This window comes from Orbicella franksi, chromosome 13 (genome assembly GCF_964199315.1).
Source record: "Orbicella franksi chromosome 13, jaOrbFran1.1, whole genome shotgun sequence".
NCBI lineage: Eukaryota > Metazoa > Cnidaria > Anthozoa > Scleractinia > Merulinidae > Orbicella > Orbicella franksi.
In genome coordinates this window covers 9635725-9660315 of record NC_138157.1, presented here as the reverse complement: position 1 = coordinate 9660315, position 24591 = coordinate 9635725, and the positions used below count along the sequence as shown (strand labels likewise).

Below are 24591 nucleotides of genomic sequence, written 5' to 3'. Positions count from 1 at the left end.
TCCCAAAATTCTCATTTTAGTTTCAGAAAATTGCATTGCTGTCTTTGAATTTTTTCGGAGTTAGGTGTCCGAATTCCAAAAATAAAACAAGCACCACAGATTTTCTTTTACCCTTATATTCGATATTGATTACTTTTTCGAGAGTTGGTGCCAGGGCGTACAAAAGAACGGTTACTAAGCGACCACAGAGATTCACAACAGCCAGAGAAGTCGCCAAAGCCAGCATTCCGTGGCTTCGGTGCTATAGTTACTGAATAGAGAAGATAATTCAGCGATTATTTGTTGGCAAAACGTTGTAACAAAGATGCCCGCTGATACAGATAAGCTTTTCGTTCGATATGGCGAGCTCGCCCGGGCAATCACTGGCTCAGGAGTCGAATATCTCACGGAGCACTGAAGCTGGAATCTCGGTAAATTTGTTGCTGTTCGGTGGAAATTTGGTGGAACAGGCTTTTGAAGCAGCTATGGAAGAAATTCAAGCTAACAATGATAACGAGGTAACTTTGTGAATGCAGATTAGGTTTCTTTTATTTTGAGGTTATTTGTAGTTCAAACTACAGACCAATAGAAGTCAAGTTCCTTTAAATTGTCACACCAACAGAAATCCGAGTGCTGGACAAACAAGTTGTGTTTGCTAAACGGCTAATAAGTTAAATGCTCTTCAGATTTTAGAAATAACTAGAAAGAATAACTCCGTAAATTCTTAACGAGCGAAACATCACAGGGTTGCTTTGGACACCGTTTCAAAATACAAATCGTAGGCAAAACTTAAGCTTTCAAGTTAATATCGCTGCGAAACTTTCAAAAAAACTTCGAAACTCCGGAAAACACACGAACGGTCGGCTCATTCGACGTCGACCTGGAAACCAAACCACAGTCAGAGACATTTTTGGTACACTAGTCCTGTCTCTTTACCTCTCACAAGAAATCAGGGACCTTGCACTTCATGGGGGATTAAGGGGGTGGGTGTTCCAACGACTTATCACACTGTTTGTAGTTTCCACATGTAATTTCTATGTTGTGTAGTCTTCATAGAGTGGCATAGTTTCAATACGGTTTATGTCATGTTTTGTGTTCATGTACATGTACACAAAATCACCTTGAGTTTTGATTAAATTAAAGTCAGCCCCCATCCTTTGGGCTGATTAGGTACTCTGAGGTGGAGTGGGGGAGGGGGTGATTGTCTGTCCAAAGATGTAGTTGTAAATTGTATCTACATGTACCTTGGAGAAACGGTTGATGTTTCCATTGTAGTTAACAGGGTTCTCAATTGAACCCATTAACCTGTAACTCCTGTCACAGGCGTTACACTAGACTAGTATATGCTACGGTTGTAAATTAAAGTGCTTTGATCAGGTGATCAATTACCGGTAATCCATTAAATTCAAACAAAACAATGACTTTTGGAGCAAGTAATTGAGTAAAGTATTTACTATTAGTTGCTTTTGCAATGCACCTTTCTTCTGTTTTAGTTGTCAAGTAGTCTGTCCATAGGCCAGGACGACCAAACAATCACTTAGTTTGATGGGTTTTGCACACAAGGTTGAAATATATTTCTCAAACTCATTAATAATTCATCAAGTTTAAACAAAGGAAATCATCATGACCCTGACAGCATTTGGATATCTGATCTTAACAAGGATAGATTTTTACGATTTTATTTCTCAGTTTTCTCCTTTGTTTTAGTTTCAATTGAGAAGATATATCAAACACTCAAGACAGTGTTTTTGACCACATTTTCAAACACCTCGAACTTCATCAAAAATACCGCGCTGCGCGTCGTATTTTCAACTCTCTTCTTGGTGTTTGGAAATATGGTCAAACATGGTCTTTTGTGTTTGATATATTATGTATGCCTGTTTCTTAGTCCTATTTTGAGAACCCTGTATTATTTAATGTTGTATGCAGTGCTGATCTGATGCTTCTGTGCCTAAACTGTACCCCATAATTATGATTTGATCATCAAATCATGAATGAATGACCAATTTTTGTATTATCTTGTTTCTTATCAGGTTGTAGGGAAAGACAAACAACAAGGAGACAAGGAAGAAAATAAATCAGCAAATGAGCCTGCTGGATCATCCACAGACAACTCTAATGCGACACAGACAAAAGAACAAGACGAGGTAGAGGGCAATGATGGGTTTGATCAAGTTGATGCTGCGGCTATGATAAGCCAGCCACGCCCATTGCACATCACACAGTTACGGGATAGTCACGAAAGTCAGCCTGCTGTTAAAGAACATAAAGGAACAAATTCTGAAGTTCCTAAAAGAGAAGTTACAAGTACACAAAGCAACTCTAGTTCTGAGGAAGATTCTGCCACTGAGAAAGAAGGAAAGAAAAAGAAGTTGAGAAAGAAGAAACAAGCAGGAAAGGGAGAGCAAGATGACGAAGAGAAAGATGAACTGAAAGATAAAGTGAATAATCTAACAAGGGAGAATGAATCCATGAAAAATACTATTGACAATCTGAAAAGAGAGAAATTCTCTTTAGAGGAAAATCTTGAAGAGGAAAAGAGTAAAATAGAGGTAAGAACTGGTACATTACATTTTCGTGCCCAGTAAGGTCTGAACTACTAAGCTGTCTTGGACTCTTAATTAAGAGAAATTAAAAATTGTTTGAGATCAATTGGGGATTTGAGATAGTCAATGCAAAATGACCAAAAAAAAAAAACACCAAGGAAAAATGAATTGAGCTCAAGTTGAAGATAGAATGAAATTCAAGATATTACACCAGGTGGAAGATAGCAATGCTGAATTGAACCATTTCAGGCATCAGACTTTCTCCATGGGTTTGGGGGGTATCCCTAAAGTGGATCATTTGTAGAAATTTTCTGGTGAAGAACCCTTCTAAGATTTCTGCAGATGGGATTTTTTTAGTGTTGGTGAAAGCACACTGTAGGTTAATCTAAAGGGTGCATCATTTTCTATGAAAGGTATCTTAAAAGGTTTATAGGGTAAGTAATTTATTGTCCAAGTAGCTTGCTGACTTGGAGTGTGTTTGCCTTGACTAGAATTTATTAATTTAAATAGCTTTCTGAATATGTTAATATTTGTAACTGATTTGATTTGGTCAAATTGACAAGTGGGAAAATAGTCCTGTGGTAAATTTTCCAAACAAAACAAAGTGACTGCGGTGCAAAATGTAAGATTTTAGTGTGCTTTTAACCCATGACTAGGGGTGGGAAATGGTCCTTCAAAAACTCTGGGTCTTACAAAATTTTAGTCAAATTTCAGAGGTCTCACAGTCTCGTTTTTTAGCGGTTAAAACTGTGCATTTAGCAGTCTTGATTTTTATACAAAGCTGTCTCGGAGTCTTGACTTTTCGCAAGGTTGAGGGTCTCGAGATCCTCATTTGTTTGTCTGTTTTTATAAATGATGTGTACTCGTCATTTGATATATTGAATTTCAATGAAGCAACTTTCAAATTTCTGGGAAAAAGTTAATCTTAACTTTTCCTAAATTGTCTGAATTCCACAAAAAGCTACAAAACCTACTGCAACATCTGTTTTGGCACCAGAAATTGTAACAGTAATTTTGTTCTAGTATATCATCGCATAGTGTGTTATAATCGAACTTTCATTTCCACCCAGTTCGAAGAAGCTGGCTAAAAGGCTGTGCAAGCTCATTCTAGCTCTCAACTAAATCTGGGGCTTGAATTTTAAGAGTATGCCTTGCACTTGCACTCAAAACACTTGAAGGCTTGGTCTCGCAATCTAAAAGTCAAAATGTCTCGGGCTCACAGAGAAACATGCTTGTCTCGCTGTCTCACAAAGTCCAGTATTTACCATACACCACCCCTATGACTGTGGAAGTCAAAAAACTACGAACACTCTGAATTGTTTATTCATTCATTAATTTATTTGATTCTGGCAGGTCTATATTATGCGCTGACCAATCAGTTCAGGGCATGCTAGCAAAACACAAACCTATTACTGTTGCTGTATTTCCAACGCCTCAATTTGGCTTTTTTCGCTACACAAGAAAATTCCATAAATTTTCTGGTGTTCTTGGTTATCTGACTGAGTTTCACAGTAAGGTTCTATTTGGCACTCGGAATACATAAAGAGTAAAATTTACAAACAATAATTATTTGGAAAATTACCATTTTAAATTTTTGAAACCAACCTAAGCTATCAGGAAATGCAACAAAGGTTGCCCTGAGAACATTCTCACTGGAATGTTCATCTTGGTCTATTCAGAAGTCCTTTTTGAGGATGAATTTTTTTTGTTTTTAAATTAAAATTTAAAAAAGAAACAAATAAATTTTGGTGAAATTTTTGACATGTTTGATGGTCATCAATAATGAAGTACTTTCAAGTAAACTAGTGCTGGTACAGGTATTTCATTAATCATATTTAGCTTTAAGCCTAAGGTCAAAATGATAATAAATATTCTCTTTAAAGATTTCCATAATTTTTTTTCTGTCAATGATGAGAATTTGGTGATATATAAACTTCAAGTGGTGTATCCCTTAATTGACAAACAGTTTTTTACTCCCATCACCTGTCTGCCTGTTAGTGAGTTTATATGCAGACCAAGATAACCATGGTAACAAGGACATCACCAAACAGAAGGTTTAATGAGCAGAACATTGGCTATGCACATGTGTTTGAACCTTAGCTCATTACATTTTGCCTTCTTCTGCAAAAACAACTCCACGTAATGACCAAATTCTGCATTTTCTAGTGGGAGAACACACTGAACCATGCCAGCTGGGAATTAGCAATATTTCTTTTCAAAGCTGAATGCTGTCTTTTCATTTTAAGCTGAGGATTAAGGACTAACATCAATAGACACAGTGAATATACCACGTGTACTACAGATACATAAAATTTGTAAGTAGCGCATGAAATAGATTTCAATCAATGTTTATGTCCCCTGCATCTTTGTTGTGCTTGCCCAAACTCTCATTTTCAGGAGATGTTGCAGTTTGATTGTGTTTGTTGATTGTAAAGTTGGTTAACTGATGACTGTCTGACAGGTGCACATTTGAGAAAGTGACAATGTTTAAGTTTGTTTTCCAAATCAAGTTTGCATTCTTTACTCAATGATCTCCAACCTTTTTTTTACTTTTAATTCCTCCGATTTATGATTGCAGTTGTATTGTGCTGAAGTTCGTCCTAACCTGGCTTAAATTTTGGTTACTGTACCTATAAGTATATTCTCAAATACATAAACATAAAATGATTTATGATAACCATATGCATAATGAGTGATAATTTGCAAATACAAGGAAAACTGGTTCATCACATGATATACATGCATGTCACAATGGATAGCATCCACGATGTCACTTAAGACTCACAGTGAATTCATAACCATTTTCAACTGGTAAAATTGGGTTACTCTAATGTCATTTAATCAGTTGTCATTCAGACAAAGGTTTCTTTTGTTTTGCATTCAACAAAAAGATGCTGCTAGAAAAAGTGCTTTTTTTGCATACGTTATTTCCTGAAACGAAGAGCTACCTGGCAAAAAAAACTACAGAGCAATGTTTCTCAGGTAACGAAGCCCATGTGCCAAAATTCGGCTATTTTTGAGCACTTTCAAAAATAGCTGAAAAATCTAGGGGATGTTCTTGCCCGCAGCCTTTCAATTGTGGTTTCAAATGGTCTTTAATTCTTGTTAAGTGTATTCAGAAGCAAACATAATTTTATTAAAAAGATTTTAACAAAAGTTAATCATCGTAATACTTTCATTTGCTCTATCCCTGTGACTTACTTGAATCTACGATTGCTCACATTACTTTAATTGACTCCAAGTCTACATTAGCTTGATTGTGTGCTGTGCAATAATATGCTGGTTGTTCATGACCTGCACATCTATATGTGAAGTCAATAACAAAATTTCGAGCTAATTTTCAAATTAGTTTGGGCCTTGTGATGTAACAATCATGTACTTTTGTTACTGCAGAAACTTACAGATCAACTAAGACAAGAAAAGGAAGAACTCCACAACCAACTTTCAGAGCAATCAAGTGACCTTGGTAGCAGTTCTGCTTTAGCCAAGGAAAAAGATGAAACCATTGTACAGTTAAAACAAGAAATAGCTCAGCTTCAAGGTCGTATTGAAACATTAACAAGAAGTGAGGACGATACAAAGAAAAAAAAGGATGAAGTAATGGCATCATCGCAGGAAGCTGCTAAAGATTACGAGAACAAGATAAAGGAACTGGAGGCTGACAACAAGGATAAGGGCCGACAGTTGGAAGAAACATCAGAAAATTTGAACCGGTCATTGACATCTTTGCGTGATCAAGAAAAGGCGACCAGTAGCCTGCAGGAAGAGAATGAATTACTGAAAAGTCGGGTTTCTTTACTGGAGAAAGAGGTGGCAAGCAGTAAGGAAGAAGTCACAAAAGCACGGAAGGAAAATTCTAAACTCCAGACCGACCTGAGCAATGCTGAAACCCACAGTACTCATCTGATCAGCACTACTCAGAGGCTCCAGAAAGAGGTCACAAAACTGATCGAGGAAAACAAATCGCTAGAAAAAAAAGGTTCAGAAATTGAGCAAAAAGTCATTCAAGAAGTCCAGAGAAAACTGCAGAATAGAATCCGTGAACTGGAGGAAAAAGTGATTAAAGTCAATGAGGAAAAGAAAAAAATCAAGGCAGATTATGATGAAGCTGTTAAAGCTTTAGAAGCTGTTGACAAAGTGGTAAATATTTTGATATGCAGTAACAAAATCTGAACAATATTACTGTAAAATGTAAGTCCCCACCTCCCAAAAATATACACTCCCAAATCATAACCAAAAAATACTTTACAAAAATAAGCATAAGCTCCCCCCAAGCCTTGAGTTTTATGTTGAGTCATTGGGCGTATATTTCTAGAATTACCATAATGATTCGATTTAGCACACTGGGTGCTTATTTACTTTTGGTACCTCAAGGGTGGGTACTTATTTGGGACAGGGCACTTATTTCTTCTTTGAGAAACAACTGAATGTTCCAAACAAAACTTGAAAGGAGCAATCATTTGTTTGAAGGAATTATGCACTCACATGGACTTAACGCCCAAGTCGCTAGTGAAGGGAAGGTGCCTAAGAAGCCCGGGGGCTGCAACCGCAGTCACATCCCCAAGGCGCTAGAACACCTGACTGGCCTTCCCAACCCGTGACCAAGCCACAAGCCCCCTGTGCCAGGCCCACTACAGGTACCCGTCACACTCAAGCCAGATGGCTCAGTGGAAAGAAAAAAGGAAAAAAAAAAATAAAACAACAACAGAAAAAACTGCTGAAAAGAGAGAGGGGGGGGGGGGGGGATAGGGAGGGAATGCCGAGAACCGCTAAACTACTACAACAATTCAACCCACAATGCCATGCTAACAGAGCAATGAACACACTGCAAGCACATGGGACGACAACGCACATACTAACCAAGAATACTGCTGGACAATGTCTGCCCCAGGGCTCCCACGACCACATGACTGCTGCAAACGCTACAGAACACACCAAACACATAAACAAATGCTAACAGACAGCCAAGACACTAACAAATGTGTACAAAAAACGCTACTGACCAGACTAGCTCCTGGTCATAAACTATGTAAAATTTCATTGAACTAATACATATCAAACGCTACAGAATGCACCAAATGCTAAACAAACACTAACAGACGGCCAAGACACTAACAACCGCCTACAAAAACGGTACTGACAAGACTAGCTCCTAGTCGTTAACTATTTTAAATTTCATTTAACTATATTAACACTTGAGAAACTCAGACTAAGACCACTGTTTTTGTAACGCTGCATTAAGTATGTGAGCAATATCTATTAAGGAAGATGAACCTCCATTGATCAATACGCACTCTGACAGTGCTGTAATATTATAATATTAGTGGAGGGGTGCTTATTAGAATGGGGGCTCTTATTGGACTAGGGGCGCTTATTAGAAAAAACACATTCAAAGGGGGGCGCTTATTGGAAGGAGAGCACTAAATTGAATCATTACGGTAGCTCTCAAAGATCATGTAAGTACTAACTTCATCTAGTAATATAATATATACTATAACCCCAACATATTTATTATCAGAATTTTGTGGCACTCAGACTCTTTTAATTCATAGTGAGTTTAATGAGTGTCGTACAGGGGGATCTCTGGCACAGTTCATGAACGGAAAAACTAGAGGACCATGGATCACGGATATAAAAATTTTGTTTTCCCGAATCACAAAGTTAAGCAAGTCAGACACTAGAAGCAGTGTATGAAGAAATTAAAATCGTGAATGGCTCCATATTGCAAATCGGATACCTAAGTCACTCTCGAAAGATGACTCTAACCGTTTGGAGGCCAGTTGTGTCTGAAAATCAGGTAGAATAGAGTGGTAAAATCACGAATATCAGTTAATAATTCAGGTTCTTTATGAGTCACACAAAACCTTCAGGTCATGAGTCGCAAAGAATAATTTCCTAAATTCATGTTCACGGAAAATAAAATCAGCTAACCACGCATCACGAGAATACCCCTGTAAGACCCTCTTTAATGGTACATATTATTATTATGTAATGTTTTTTTTTAACCATATCCTGGTTGAACTTAACACTGTTCCAAAACACAAAAGGATGTCTATTTCTGGATCTGCCAGACTAAAACATTAATTTTTGATCATTTGGTAAGTGATGTGCTACTATCTAGACCACAATGTTAACAAGGTTACACGTATAGCTAAGGTGAATATCAGCTAATTGCATTTTTTCAGCTGGTAATTTTGCCATGTTTTGAAAGCACTGGCAATTGATTAAACTGACTAGTCATACAAAATTGTCCAAAGAAACTGGTGTAATTTTTTATTTTATTTTTTACCCACAGTACAGTATCAGAGAGAATACTCTTGAAAAATACAAGGCAGACTATGAAGAAGCTACTGATAAGATCAAAGAAAGTAAGCCTGACTGCAGTAGTAGCAAACTATTACTTTGCAGTGTTGTCAATATGTTACATGTACATGTAATCAGTAACCATGTGTTCACCCTTGGTAATGAATTCCTATTGCTCTTTATAATATAGGTAGGACCCTGCACATGCTCTGATTGGTCAAAAACCCATGTTTTATCAGAGTATAAAACATAGAAAAAGCGTGTTTCATTGTTTTGCACATGTAAAATCCATATCATAAAGCAACTGAAGAAGCCAAAGCTGTTAATTACACTGTAATAAAACTCTCCAGACATTTTAGGACACTTGAGAAATGTAGAAAACATTTGCCTGCAGCTCATATTTTCTACATTTCCCTCATTTTCTCAAATGCCCGTTGTGTTTTATCACAGTGTAATTCGCAGCTCAGGTTTCTTTATTTATTAAATAATCCGACCTTTTCCCAAATATTAAAAATAGGTACCCAATGGGTACATGTGTGGGATACCTCATTTGCATTATTGAACACGAGCTGATGACAATAGTGTGGGATACCACAGGAATCCCAAACAAAAACCCAGTCATCTGAAAATGAATAGGAGACTCATTTGATGAAACTTAAATGCAGTTAAAAGCTCACACATACTCTTTGCCCCTGGATCAGTAGCATTGCTCAGTATGAGCTATTGAGCTGATCTGTAAATCAAAGTTAAATAATTGTATTGTTGTCTTTTTGCATTGATCAGATGAAAAAGAGATTGATAGACTGAAGAGTGACCTTTCAAAGAATAAAGAGAAGTTAACAAGAGCTCTGGAGTACAAAGCTGACCGAGAAGAACTCAAAGATCACCTTAGGAAAAGCAAAGAGGCAATTGCTTTGCAGCGAGAGGAAACAGAACAAGTCAGGAAGGATTTGGACGAGGAGCGGCATGGCTTAAAAATGGCACAGTGAGTACGGATCGCATGTGTTGCTGAACAATTAACTTACAGCCATTCTAGAGACTTTTTCTTGAAACAAAAATAATAATATTGTTATCAATTTTCTTGTCATTGATATATATCATCTTCATTTCTGTTTGGGGATTTTTTACCAACAGATGTAATTAGCATTTACTTGTAATGTGGCAGGTTTATGTTTTGTGTGTGTGTTTTATGTCACTGCATGGTATTTCTTGTGCAAAATTTTCACCTGCATACATGCAAAGTATTATGTACCATTGTTTGTCAAAGTGACTGGTAAGGCTTTGTACATTTTCATGAACTGCAGCAGACCTTACAATTAGCAACTGAAGATAATTTATTTGAAACTGTATCTAATGATCTGTTAATACATAATATTATTTTTATGTTACTTATAATTCATTGTTTTTTTGTTCATGTTTTTATCAGAGCGAGAGCTCAGGAGAGAGGAAGGAAGATTCAGGTGTTAAACCTGGAACTCACAGAAGTCAAGGACACCTTACAGGTTTGTTTACTTCTTAATTGATCTAACTTATACTAATTAAGCTTTGCACACCATGGGTGGAGAAAGTACATTGTATTGCAAAGTCCATTCTAGAAACACACTTTCTTGGCTTGGAACTGTCAATTTTAAAAATTGCTGTGAATAACTGAATAATATGATATTTTTAAGTTCATTGTGATTGGGTGTTAACAGTACTTATTATTGCTTATGCATGCGCTCCCATCTGTATTGTGTCAGATATTTTATTTAAAAAGGAATTTATCTGCCCATCAAAAACAAACTACTTTGGAATTACTGTGAACCCTGTAGGCAAGAACAATCAAGTTGCCTTCAATTGAAAACTTGTTGACCTACCTGCTATTACTATCTATTGAGTCAAAGAGAGAGGTAAATAGGCAGGTGCTGATAACAGTGGTACATCAGACTTAACAATGTTAAGTATAAAGTGAATGCATGAGCTGTTCAGCCTGATACAATCGTAAACAATTATAGCATGGTGGCAAATTAATTTGATATCAGGGGCTAGGGAGATGTTTAACTTCAAGTCTTATCATACCTTGATTTGAACACCTTATGTGATTGGCCCCAAAGATGAACATGAATTAAATTTTGTTTAAAATAAGGAGTGTTGGCATCTTATGGAAAATTGTTTGATTTTCTAAAGAAATAGTGAGAAATGCTTATCTACATGTATAAAGATGTTGGAACATGGTGTGTTTGTCATTGTGATTTTTCATAGATTGCCAGAAATGTTATTGATGAAAAAGAAAACAACATGAAAAGTTTAAGAGAAAGTTTAGCAGCTGAGAAAGAACAGAAAGCAAAATTGGAAAAGGTGAGACATTTGGTGGATTTGTTATGGACATGTGTGGTGAAACTAAAAATTAAAATTGTCACAGCTTCCAGAAACAAAACGCATATTTCCTTAGTCTTAATTGATATGCAACATCTATATAAATGCAAAATATCAGAAAAATTGAGTTTCCAGAAAATTTGTAGATTTTCACCAGTTCACGTTTATTTATTGTTTGTTGTTACATGTAAAAATGAGTTCAAAATCAGATATTAGCAACTTGGACCTACATGGCTTATGACCCTTTTTATGGTTAAAATATTTAATTTGATTGACGAAAACAATTAATTTGGAGGTTCTCATTTTCTCTCAACAGGAACTGGAAATCATTCCGCATCTAGAGAAAAAACTACAATACACAGAAGAAGAAAAACATAGATTAGAATGTAGACTGAAAAATACAGAACTTGAGCTGAAAGAAACTCAAAACAGTCTTGAACAATCAATCAGCAAAAGAAAAGTGAGCTGATCTTACTCCTTTCAGATTGTTTGTTTCCTAGTACTGAGACTGAAATGATCAGTTAAACCTTTTTATTATTAAATAAATAGAAGTCTACATGTAGTTTTAGTAATCTAAAATCAGATTGATAATGATGATGATAATGACAACAATGATAATGATGGCGATGTTGATGGTGATAATGCTGACGATGACAACATTTTTCATGATAGTCAGTGGTGGTGTTAGCCATAAAGATGATGATCATGACACAGTGAAACCTCTATTGAGCGGACCCCCAATTAAGCGGACACCCTCTATTAAGGGGACACTTAGCCTGGTCCCGAAATTGACCTGTTATATTTCACGTTATAACGAACCCCTATTCAGCGGACACCTCTATTAAAGGGGCAGTCTCACCAAGATTTAGTGCTTCTTGAAAATCCAATGAAGGTGTCGGTATTAATTGGATATCCACTAGTAGTTGCCTAATCTAGTTAAAATGTACCGTACTAGTCACGAAAGTTGTTTACGACTGTTGTGGCTACGGACGAGTAGGAAAGAAGTGGTCTAAAACTTGAAAACGTCGGGCCGACGTTTTCAAGTTTGACAATGTTGCCTGGAGGAAAAGCCTCTTAGAGAGGAAAAACCTCTTAGAGATTTCATTTTATGCCTTTTTGTCTTTTAAAGGTTATTTTGTTGATCAGTGAGTGCACCTTTATAATTCTAGCATAGTTTGTACAAAAACTTAGGAGACCTCTCGTGGTACTGCCCCTTTAAGCGGACGCGGACACTAAAATAAACTGTATTTGGCTAATTTCTATTGTGACAATCAATCAACAATGTGGCATTGGATTACGTCCTTGAAATAGTCGATTAAACGTACCCGTGTTATCGTTGCTGTATGAAAAGGGCATTATTACAAACAAATTAAAGTTGCTAATGAAAGCTGATGAACTTGAACTCTGGATAGCTTCGTTAACAACCTGGAACTTTATTACAGTACAGAGGAAGCGTTGAATGTTAATTGTTAACAAACATCGCGCAATTGTTGTAAACCTCTATTAAGCGGACACCCTCTGTTAAGCGGACACTTGGGAAGGTCCCGAGGGTGTCCGCTTAATAGAGGTTTCACTGTAGTATATTAGTTGTAGATGATGGTGATGATGACAATGATGGTGACGTTGATGACAATGAAGGCTGTTACTTCACTTCTTCCTCAAATTCGCAAAAATCTTAAATCAAGTCTTTGCATTTTATGTCTTGCAGGAGATGGATCAGAATGTGGACAATTTAGAAAGAGATAAAAAGCATCTGGACAATGAGCTAGAAGAGAAACGAGTTGAAATAACAAATTTGAAAGGGTGTATAAAAGAACAAGATCAAGAAATTGATAATAAATTGATGGAAATTGTACAGATGGCAGACTCAATGGATGATCTGAGAGACCAGCTTGAGGATGTGTTGACATCTTACCACAATGATCGTGAATGGTGGAAACAAAGAGCTGACAAGGTGTTGGGGTTAGTGTCTAACCCATCAGTATAAAATAAATGGCGGTGGCCAATTTTTGGGTAGGAGTAGAGTGGTTGACACAACAATTATCTGCGTGGAGTTGTCCCGTTTTTCCTTACCCAGACCAAAAGCTTCTTGTTGGCACTTGTTTAGAATTCAAGGCATTTTTTGTGTTTGACAAGAATGACCCGTAAATAAGAATCAAGCTAACAACACTTGTATCAGGATAAAGGAAGAAGTGGTGCAAAGAAACGTGTGACCCAAATAGCTAGGCTGTCCACAAACACTCTATTTTGTCTTGAGTTCGTCGAGATCACAAGCAAAATGTTAACCCGGTGCATGGGATATGATCGAACCAAAAGGCAAGGGAGTGAGGTTGGGCCGCTCTTGCATTCTCCGCTCGCATCGCGTAAGCGCTCGAAGAAAAATAACTGGTAGCAAAAATTCACGTCTGTGGACAGACTACAAATAGTGAGCAAATTGTAGAAGTTAAAAAAATTGTTGAATAAAATTACAAGTCTGATCAAAACGTTTTTACAACTTTTCTCACAGAAGGCGACCTAAAAGTGCCCCGCCCAGGAGGAGACCAGGCAATGAATTTCCAAATGGTGGAATGAGTTTATCATCCAGACGTCTTATGAACAGAATGGGTGCGCCGCGTCTAAACCAGAGTTACATTAACAGCAGGCGTAAGGTATATTGACAAAGCTGATATATTGGCAAATTCTTTTGCTTTTCTTACCACTGAACATTTTCATGAAGGCAAAGTAACCCCTTTGGAAAGGACTTGAAAGGCGCTATAGTGAGTGTCAACATCACACACAACATAGTCGACGAAAAACCGGTGAAGATTGAAAGTGTGTAAACAAAAACATCACCTTTACGGGTCGGGTTGTTTCAAATTTCGACACTATGCAAATTCGAGATGTCACGTTGTTTATTTGTTGTGAGTACAGTATGTTGCCGTATTTTCCGCGCACCCCTTTTTCTAGACACTCGACTTATAGATTCTGTACAACGCAAGGATATTAGAAAAGATAGTCCTAGTTCATTTCACAGGTAATCCTGGATAATGCAAAGATGTGTATGTGAAATAAATTAAAGAACCTTACCTCAAAGTTTAAGGCCGGTTTTCACTAGAGCATAAGCACAAGTGAAAACAGCCGCGATATAAACATACGTATATTAAGCAGAAACATGTTAAGAACAAACCCACTTATTTGTCTTGTGCAGTTTTCACCAGTAACGCGCTCGACACAAGCATAAGCATAAGCATAAGCACAAGAGAAACAGAACTGTTTGTTTTTCTTGTGCTTATGCTTATGCTTATGTCGAGCGCGTTACTAGTGAAAACTGCACAAGACAAATAAGTGGGTTCGTTCTTCTTATGTTTCTGCTTATGCTTATGTTTATGTCGCGGCTGTTTTCACTTGTGCTTATGCTTATGCTTGTGTTTGTGCTTATGCTCTAGTGAAAACCAGCTTTTAATTCAGCTGAAATTACTTATGAGCAATAGAGCACTTTTTCCATGTTTACGCAACCCGAGATGCAGTCGAGGGTTTGCAATTCTCCCAACCCCCCAAAGTGTTTAGATGAGGCTATGTTAATGTAAACACGGAAAAAGCACTTTCTTGCTTTTATAAAATATTTCTCAAAAATACGCACGAATCTAAAACATCACAACTTGTTAGTTCCGTGTTTACATACTCTTATCTAAACACACCTATCGACAAATGAGAACGCGGGTAGTATCTCAGTTATTTTTACAAACGATGGTAGGTTACACGACAGAGGCCTGAAGAGCAAACTCCTAAAGTCACAACAAAAGAAAATGAGGATGTGGCTGATGGCAGCCCAGGACACATGTCAGCTCCAGAGACTTCACCCAGACCCCCAAGTACTCCTCCACCCGGCAAGCCAAGACCCAAGCGTCCCGCCTCTTCATATGGTATCAGATCACACTGGTCGCATGACGATGGAATGTTAGGGATGGGATACTATAGTGACATGGGTCCTGTCATGGAGGAGACTGGGTTAAATGGTTATGATGCTGATGACGAAATCTTCTCTTCATGTGCTGTCCACAAAGGTGACAAGGTCATGATACAAAGCAAAATTAGTGGTAAGTTACAACTTAGGTTTCTGTCAAGATACCACAAAGAATGCACGCATGAAGGACAAGTCCTTTAGTTTGGATTGCCCTTGTTTGTGAAACGAAGTGTCAAGGAGACAGAATTTACAGGACCCTGTAACATTAGTGCCAATTTTATTCAGTCAGGTTTGATTTGAAAAGGCTTGACCCCTTAAATTGTGACTAACTTTCTGTGTGTGCTGATTGTGGGACAAGATGTGCGACCAAATGTGACTATGTAATCAGCTGAATAATATGGGGTATATTGACCATGCGTGAGGTCAATATGGCTCGATATTGACCAAGTTCTTATTTTGCATATTTATGGACTGAGATGGAGTCGAGGTCCATAAACTCGTAGAAACGAACGAGGCCAATGTCCAGCCATCTTGACTGGACAAGCTTGGTCAATAAAGGATTTATTACAATGTTTCTTGCGGGACACAGCGGGTAGTCTCAAGCGAGCAAGATATCGCTATCTTGCCCGCTCGGGTAGCCAATCACAGCGCAGGATCTGGTTCATCTTGCCCGCTCACGGACCTTGCGGTATAATGAAAAGTGTTCTTTAGTGAAAAACAAAAAACAAAACAAAAACAAAAACAAAAACAAAACAAAAGATTTGTCTTGATATTTTGATATTGACTTTTGAATCGCTTAATGCGTAGTCCTGATAGGAGTAGTTGCACTCAAAGATAATTTACAAAAAAATAATTTGAAATAAATGCTGTCTTGGTAATTTTATTTCCCAGGAGAAGAAAAGATGAATATTACAGGATTAGTGAAGTATGTTGGTAAACTTGGCAGTGGAGGTGGTGGCAGCATGTTTGTGGGACTCAAACTTGATCAACCAGGTATTTTAAAAAAATACTGGGAAAAAATAATCCTTTTTTAACCCGTTTATCAGTAAAGCTCGCCATGCTCCACACTATAAAGATCAACAGTTTTATCCTAACTTAATAACATCGCGGGACTACAACCAGGATCAATCATAGTAAAACCTGGAATCCTTCAGTTCTGCAGCTTTCGACTGGTCCCGAATGTCTGAACTTCAATCTCTGACGGGTAAAATGATGAAAATGAGGCAAAAAAAAGATTCAGATATTAGTTTTGATAAAACGAATCGCGCCATAGAATAAAATAATATAAATCTGTTGTATTGTAGTTAGTTCTTTTCTGCCTTTCCAGTACTTAAATCGTCGAAGTCTGTAGTCCGGACAACCCTAATCTCGTATTTGAAATGAACTTTTTATAGGTTTTAACCTTATCCTAACTGTTTTTTAAATAATGTTATCTGTTTGGTCGCCTCGTTTCTAAACTCTTTGCACTTCCGGGTGCAGTACAAACTTTTCTATATAACCTAGTTCTTTTTAGATTCATTCACGCCGCTCTTTTAACGCAAAATTGTTTGACTTGTTTCCTTCAGTGGGCAATACGTCTGGGCGTGTTGGTGGTAAAGAGTATTTCCACTGCCCTCCAAATTATGGCCGAGTAGTGAAACTGTCAGACATACATTCTGTCATGAATCCCAGGGTAGGTATCTTTGTGTGTATTAGGGTCTATTAGTAGTAACTGTTAAACGAACTCGTCTGGCGAATATTTTGTTCGGTGCACGATATAGTATCCGGCCTGGTCATACAAACTTTCGTTGTGTTCCTCAGGGCAAGACACCTTACTATCACTCCTCCCTGACGGGGTTAACCTTGTGATAGATCTTCTAAGGGGAAGGTGGGGGTGGGGGGGGGGGGGTAGAAATATCCCTTCTCGCCTCATGTTACAGAAAGCAATACTCTGCGGCGGTGAGACACATAGCCTGAAGAGGATGTTACCTGTCACCCAAACATTAATAACGTGGAAGTGCTGTCAAAGATCTGCTAATTCCCTCGGGCTCTCCGGAATTAAATATGTTTAGGACCTTTCCCGGTGGGTGGGACGGGGTGTTAATGAAGAGGGGGGGGGGGTGGGGCTTATTAGAGATTTATTGAGGTACATAAAGGTGATTTCAGATCATAAATCAGTTAAATGTAGCATGCAAAAAAATAGATGCGGGATTTCAGTGGGGGAGGGGGCAGAGGATAGGCCCTTTGCAGCTAAGCCATCACGTGACCTACTTTTCATAAAATTATGGGCTATAACTTAACAAATGCCAGAAATGGACAAAGCGTGTCGAAATATGAAAATGGCTAAGTTTGAGGGCCTCCATCATTAAAGAATGAGATTTTATGACAGTCAGAATTTTTAAAAGAATAAGAAGATTTGTATCGAAAAAGTTGTTGGAGAACAAGGTCTTGCTCTCCAGCAACATTTTCCATACAAATTCTCTAAATTTTCCGGAAATTCAAACTGTCGTATAAACTTACTCTTTAATGCCAGGGGCCTCAAACTTGGCCATTTTGGTATTTTCGATGCGTTCTTTCCATTTCTGGCATTCTTCAAGTTATAGCCCATAAAATAAAAAATTTCTAGGAAAAATTTGGTCAGGTGACCCCAGCTGCAAAGGGCCCATTAGGGAGCTTAAGCAATGACGACGGCAACGCCAAGGACGACGGCTAGAAAAAAATGGACTTAAATTTTACCTTTGAATTTCGCAATTATCTAGAACTGTTCTGCAAGCAGAGCGGTCTCAAACCCTACTCAAACTAAAGATGTCGGTAACGCCAGCGAATAATTCTAGAAGAAAATACGAAAAATTAGCCGTCGTGGCTCACGTTCTTCAAAATACCCAAAACTTGGTCATTTCACGTGGTTGTTTTGCAGAGGACGCCGAAGAAATGTACAAAGATTTATAACGCACGTGCATAGCTATTGTTTTGCTCATTAAACCCTTTGCTTGACTGCCTTTTCGCTGCCTTTGCCGTCGTGGTTTGCTTAAGCTCCCTATTGTGTTTAGAGGAGGCAGTACTGCCCGTTGTCTAGAGCGCTGGACTTGAAGGTTTAAATCCTCTCGCGATCAGTAGCTGGCGTTGTTCTCGCGATAGTCCCGAATTCTACTCCTCAGCTACGCTTGTAAATAGCCTACAGGTCTGCCTCCAGTTTACTTTGATAACACTTGTCTTCTCTTTTCTTTTCCAGACTCGCAACTATTCTCGCATCAGGCCCATGACGTTTGACTGAGCCTCGCACAAGTGAAACACCAGCCGCCAATTATTGAGACATCTCTTGAAGAGCATGATTTATAGAAATTAGTCATTTGAATCATATCACTAAGCCTTCAAAATATATTGTAGAGTGCAAAACCATTCAAGGAAATGTCATAATTATCTACAGATCATAGGTCATAGTTAACAAAGTATTGCTCCTTGACTCGAGTCATAAGTGGCTTTTCGACAGGTCTGTTGATCATATTAGTTTTAAGTATTAATATTAACAGAAGCGCGCAAAAGTATCATTCGTACGTAAACCTACAGATCTCTATCCAGTCACACTACTGTGATTTGTAAAAGTTAATATATATATATATATTTTGGTTTTGCAAAATTTGTTTACCTACTTTTTTTGGAGATAGTAGTCATGTGGTGTCTAAAGCTATCTTTAACCGCAACAACAACAACCGTTGGATAACTGACAACAGAACATGACTGGAGTTCGTGTTTGTCGCCTGAAGTAGATCCAGATTAATTATGTAGATACTTGTATTTTCATGCTTATATACACAGTTGTAGAGATAATAGTGTGTGTATTTTTTGTATCATCATTGTAATCAATGGCAGTAAATCCTGATAAAGAATGTACAGTATTTTTATAGCTTGAAAATTGTAATTTTGTTTCCCATAATTTTAGATGTCTTTAAATAAACACGTTATTTCTAACAGGTTGCAATTGTCATTTGAGCATTATTGATACCCTTATTTCAGTTGTTTTAACCCAAATTTCTGAATCCTGTTCTAACACAAGACAATTAAAACTTAATCAGATCAGCAATCTTTTTCACAAGATTGAAGCTCCTTGTAGCTCTCAGAGTATCTTTAGTCATCTGGATCCGTTTTATATTTTTCGGCTTCATTCTTTATTTTGGTGCCGTTGTCATCACAAACAATTGTTTTCTTGGTTCTTTTTCGGGGATATTTCTGTCTCTCACTCGTTAGTTTCCGTTATTTTTCATGTACGATGTTGCCAATTTCTTTGTCCTTTCCAGGCCGAATCAGGAGGAAAGGGAACAAAGAGCGAAATCTTCTCATGACGTCGCTCACGTTCCCGATTTCAAGGAGAAGTCGATATTAGGCAAATCTATCGACACACCTTTGCGTCTATTCTCAGCTCCCGTATCGATCTGTGTTCGCAGTATTGATGGGGCTTTTTGCCTTAATCTTTAATCTTTCGGTGAAAATTCAGCAGGATTTACAAATACTACAATATGTTCAATCTATCCCTGAGTTAATATTTCTCTAAATAACTAGAGGATCAAAAACGTCAAATAACACAAGCCTATGTAGTCAATTTGTACAAAAACCGAAACTCAAGAAATTGGAATTAAGATTCAGACTGCTTAGTCTCTGATACCAAGAATTAACTCTATTTAGACACGGTAAAAACATCACGGTACACTCACATCTAGATTGTGTTGACTGTGCAGATTTCAGGGAAAGTTTAGAAAATAAAATCGAAAAACAAATATGTTAGAAGGTCTTCAGAAGGCACACTTGCTTTTCAAGCTTAAACTTTGATATTCTATTTCGAAAAAGTCAGCTATTGGCTTATGTAGACTTGCTTACAAGTCAAGCTTAGAGAGGGTGGAGGACGATCGAATAGAGAGCGCGAATAAGTTTAAGTTTACATGTAAGTTTAATAATACTTTGCCATGCTAGTACAAGTAAATAAATCACAGAAATTACAAAAAGTACATGACTGGAGAATAATTGGGGAAAACTAAATACCCATAAATGCCATTTGGAGCGCGAGTGATTGAGATGGCGAGAGCTGTACCCTCGCGCTGGCCCTATTCAACGAGAAGTGAACGACTTGTACAAAGTCTATGGGTTATGCTAAGACAATTAGACTTCAGCTCTCGCTATTGGTTTCTATCAACAGAAGCGTTGCTCATTGCCAACTCTCAGCCCTGCGATAGATGATGTATCGGATGCTGCAGGTTTCGCATCCAAGCGAGTTCGCACTCACATCGACTCAATTAGCGATCAAGTCCTTAAAATTTATCTTTCTCTTACCGAGAAAAGAAGACAACATTGTGGGCATAATGAAGCAAAATCACACAAAACATGTTTGGCGAACTCGAGGGTCCGAACCCGGTGGGTGCGAACTCGATTGGATGCGAAACAGGTAACATTCTACGTACCTCAAATCTGCTATCTGAATGTAGGAACATGCTTTAGCATATCACAAAGGACGACACTTTTTTTTTTTTTACAGTAATTGAAACAATTTTATTGAGTCCTTCAGCACATAACTTATCAAACTACAAATTTCTGCTCTTTCTAATTCTCTTTTTCTTCTTGGTATTGATAGTGAAGTTTTGCCACGTCTGTTTGAGAAACTTTGATCCAGCCATCTTGCCTCATGTGGTACACTGTTTAAAAGAACACAGTAGAAGATGAAGTCTTTTAAACAAACCCGAGGTGTGTGAAGGAGGGAGGGGGGGGGGGGGTATTGAACAAACTTGTATACAGGGAGGCCATGACCCAGGGCCCAAACCTTTTCACTTATACCTTCCATAGACAATGGCACCCCTTTGACCTTATAAATACCGACAAAACCGTTTTACTGGCCCTAAAAAACGTCCTGCGGATATCTTTCATTAAAAAAAATCCCAAAATAGTTAATTTCAAGCCCGCCAAAAGGCCTTGGCACCTCCTCCTTCTCCTCCTCCTCCTACTCCTCCTCCTCCTCCTCCTGGACTATTGCAAATGGACACTTTTCTTGTACTGTGGGTGACTGCTTATGAGACGGTCCACTTTAGTTTACATTTTGAGTTAAGAAAGAGTGTCATTGATAAGAAGCCTCCTGTAAGACTTGCTTGACTAATACTATTCCCTGGATACTTACAGTTGACAACTCCACCACTGTATGCATCCCTGTGAGTCGCATGGTATATGGCTCTCTGGCCCAAGTCATAAGCCTCTTCTACACCCATGCCATAGTTGTACCCGCTGTCCAACACACCATAAGCATACGTTGAACCAGATCCAACAGAGAACATGTCATTGGACAGGCGAGTGCCATCACTGTCTACATAGTACAATCCTGGACCCTGAGAAATTTTACAAAACAATAAATTATTGTGGTCAACAACAAAAACAAAGAAAATATTGCCACTTTTATCAGAAATTGAATTACTCAGGCTGAGTGTTCCTATCACACTGGGCATGGTTATTGAAAGGAGACTCTAGCTAGCCTGCCAAGAGCATAAATGGGTGTTGATCAAATCTTAGAGAGAAATAGCAAAATCCTGGCATAACAAGTGGTGGATGAGCATCTCACCCAGGGAGAGAAGCAATATTTCTAGCTACTCCATTCCACAGAAACAGCAGGTTACTGCTGGCCTCTTTAATCAATATGCTCCAAAAAGGTTTTATACATTCTTTACTCATACATGTACTTTTAACATTCATTTTGCAAAGACACTCATGTGACTCACCCTTTTGTCCCAGCCGCATATCATGGTTCCCTGAAAAAGTAACAACACAATTACAATGTACCATTATTATGCTCCTTAATTTGATGCAACCACAGTTACTTCCTTTAGGTCAATTAATCCACCAAACTGACTTGTTTCCTTACCATGGACAGTCCCATGCCTTTGTAGTTATACACCATGTTGGCAAGGAGCTTTGAAGCAGCAGCTACTGATATTCTTTCCTTGTTTCGTAACTCATATATCCTGTGGGTTTTACATAACATAAAATACATCAAATTCCTATGTTACATAAACCCTTTCACATATCATCATTGCTTCATAAACCAAGCTGGAGTGTTCTTACACTAGGCTTCTAGAGGTTCACCACTAGAGGTATTTATTTATCCTTTTTAAAAGTAGCACACACCTCTTTACACCTGAAACCTGTAAAAGGATTATGACCAGGTGGCACTTAAATTAAAGAAAGGAAAATGAACTAAAAAGTCACTTGCCTGCATTGTTTGGCCAGCAATCTCTCCCAAAAAGAACAGTCAGCAGCTCCACCAGCCATTGTCCCAAGAAGATATGGGTTGATTTCAATCACTTTCTTCACAGTCTGTGAGGCTACACAAAAGCAAAATTCACATCATTCCAGAGTTCAAAATCTACAATCATGTTTCTACAATTTTACTTCCAGTAATAGAATTTCATACAGAAAGGTGATGATGATATTAGAAAATTATTGTCAGAAAAAGCATAAAAACTAACAGAGATTATGACAACAGTTGGGAAAATAACCCGAGAATGTCTTTCTGAGCATTAGCCCTAGAAAAGTAAAAGGGGGAGGGAGGCCACACCAAGCACAAAAAAATCTTTTGCCGTAAAGTGGGATTTGAACTCCTGACTTCTGGATTAGACCATTGTTTCTCTACTGACTGAGCTACAACGCCAGAGTGGGAGCATGTTATGGGTAGTTAATTAATTTTTGTGATATTTATGACAAGGTAGATATTCAGAGCTATAGCTGGTATGTCTTGTTTCAAAAATAAGACTAAACAATGGGGAGAGGGATTCACAAAGCTCTTAAAAGAAGTCTGTTTTTCATACTGCCACAAAATAAAGCAGTAGCACTTACTCTAAGGGGCTATTTACATGATTCTGAAAAGAGTTTTGTTCCAGAATGAAGTTCCTACTGCATTCACATGACACAATTGATGGACCCCGGGTTTTCATGCCAGATCAGAAAACAATACGCATGTGCCACCCATCCCCGACTACATGGTTTGGGTTCTTCATTTCAGAATGAAGTTAGTTTTCACTTTACATGATACCAGAATGAAATTTCATACCAGAACAAGAATTTCATTCAGATTGAAAACCGGAATGAACTCATTCCAGAATGACTTGTAAGGAAATGAAATTTCGACTTGGTATCATGTAAACAGATACAGAGAAACATATGGGGATGGAATGAACTCGTTCCAGAATGAAAAGTCTGGCATCATGTAAATGGCCCCTAGATGTCAGCCAATGTTTTAAGCACTGGCTTATTTTGAAAAAAATCAACTTACCAATGTAGGATCCTGCAGTTGCTCTTGAATCAACTGCCACTATGACACCATGTTGGAATTTGAAGGCCATGGTAGTTGTCCCATGATCGAAATGGATTTTCACATCACTTTCGCCATTGGTAAAAGGCCTCAGAAACTCTACAGGCTAGAAAGGGTCAAAAAAGGTCATGGCAAGCAGTATCAGCATGGTTCAATCAGAAAATACTGTATAATGTTTGATCACAAGGTCAAACATCATACATACATATAACGTCAATTTGCTCATGACTGCTGCTACAGATGAAAATGAGATCCAAGTCCACACAATTACATGTGGCATGTGGAAACACAGTCAGGCTAACTGATTCAGCCCTCAACAGATCTGTTGTTTACTTTTTCCAGAAACTAACTATGAAAATCTCTTATCTATGGTAACTTATCTAGCTAAATGGTCTTTTTTTATCGGTGTGTTGTTAAGAACAAAACTGTGACAATTTATTAAATTATTGTGATCACCACAAGCATTTTGCGTATAAAGTTTAAAAGATGCCAACAACATCATTTATTCAGCCACCTTTTACAAACCTTTCCACATTCAATAAATGAAAAAAATATACATAAAAAAACTTCTAGAACCCGATATTCTTCTTTTCTATTTAATATATGTGAAGCAAGTCTTGTTTTCCGTTTTGTAGCATATATTCTACAGATTTGTTCTTGGGACTAACGTTGATCCGGCCCTGCACGTGCGGAAATGTCATAAAAGAAACCGAACTAACCTTGCCACGGACCAAACAAATTAAGATCTTGGAACAACCCCTTAAAACTGCATATTCTAAATTTAGCTTTAAATTTTTCATACAGCAAAATTTGTAGCCTTTTAACGGGGAAATGATGGTCAAATATATCTTTAATATGGATGTGGAGAACCTTCGCCCTACGCCAGATGACTAAGCAGTTTACAAACGTTTGAAATTAATGCACTTACATCGGTCCCAGGAGGAACAGCAAATCGACAATCATTCAGAAAATTCTCTGAAATGTCCTTGGTCAATTCGTTATCTCTTGAAGCACTCTTTCTTTCGCCGAAAATATCATTCAAAGAGAGATTTCCATAACTCCGTGCTGCTGCTTGTACCGCCATCTTTACCTTCCCGACAGACGTTGCAAGCCTACCAAATACCCAAAGGTACCTTAACCGATACGGG

At 38.0% G+C, this 24591-nt stretch overlaps 2 protein-coding genes across 2 annotated transcripts; one reads left to right on the top strand and one right to left on the bottom strand.

Annotated features, from left to right (window-relative positions):
- Positions 1–178: 178 nt before the first annotated feature.
- LOC145464840 (uncharacterized) lies at positions 179–19074 on the top strand. The gene is made up of 14 exons (XM_081448643.1): positions 179–497; positions 2013–2531; positions 5919–6665; positions 8821–8893; positions 9612–9813; positions 10255–10330; positions 11070–11165; positions 11500–11643; positions 12892–13145; positions 13690–13831; positions 14917–15259; positions 16018–16119; positions 16692–16798; positions 18338–19074. The coding sequence occupies exons 1-14, from the start codon at positions 339–341 to the stop codon at positions 18377–18379; spliced, it is 3006 nt and encodes a 1001-aa protein (XP_081304769.1). The 5' UTR covers positions 179–338; the 3' UTR covers positions 18380–19074.
- On the bottom strand, positions 18727–24560 carry LOC145464859 (proteasome subunit beta type-5-like). Its single transcript, XM_081448660.1, has 7 exons — positions 24372–24560; positions 23405–23549; positions 22346–22457; positions 21998–22097; positions 21855–21884; positions 21263–21467; positions 18727–20786 (listed from the first exon to the last, which is right to left on the bottom strand). Exons 1-7 carry the CDS (start codon positions 24525–24527, stop codon positions 20695–20697), a joined length of 840 nt encoding a protein of 279 aa, XP_081304786.1. The 5' UTR covers positions 24528–24560; the 3' UTR covers positions 18727–20694.
- Positions 24561–24591: the final 31 nt, after the last annotated feature.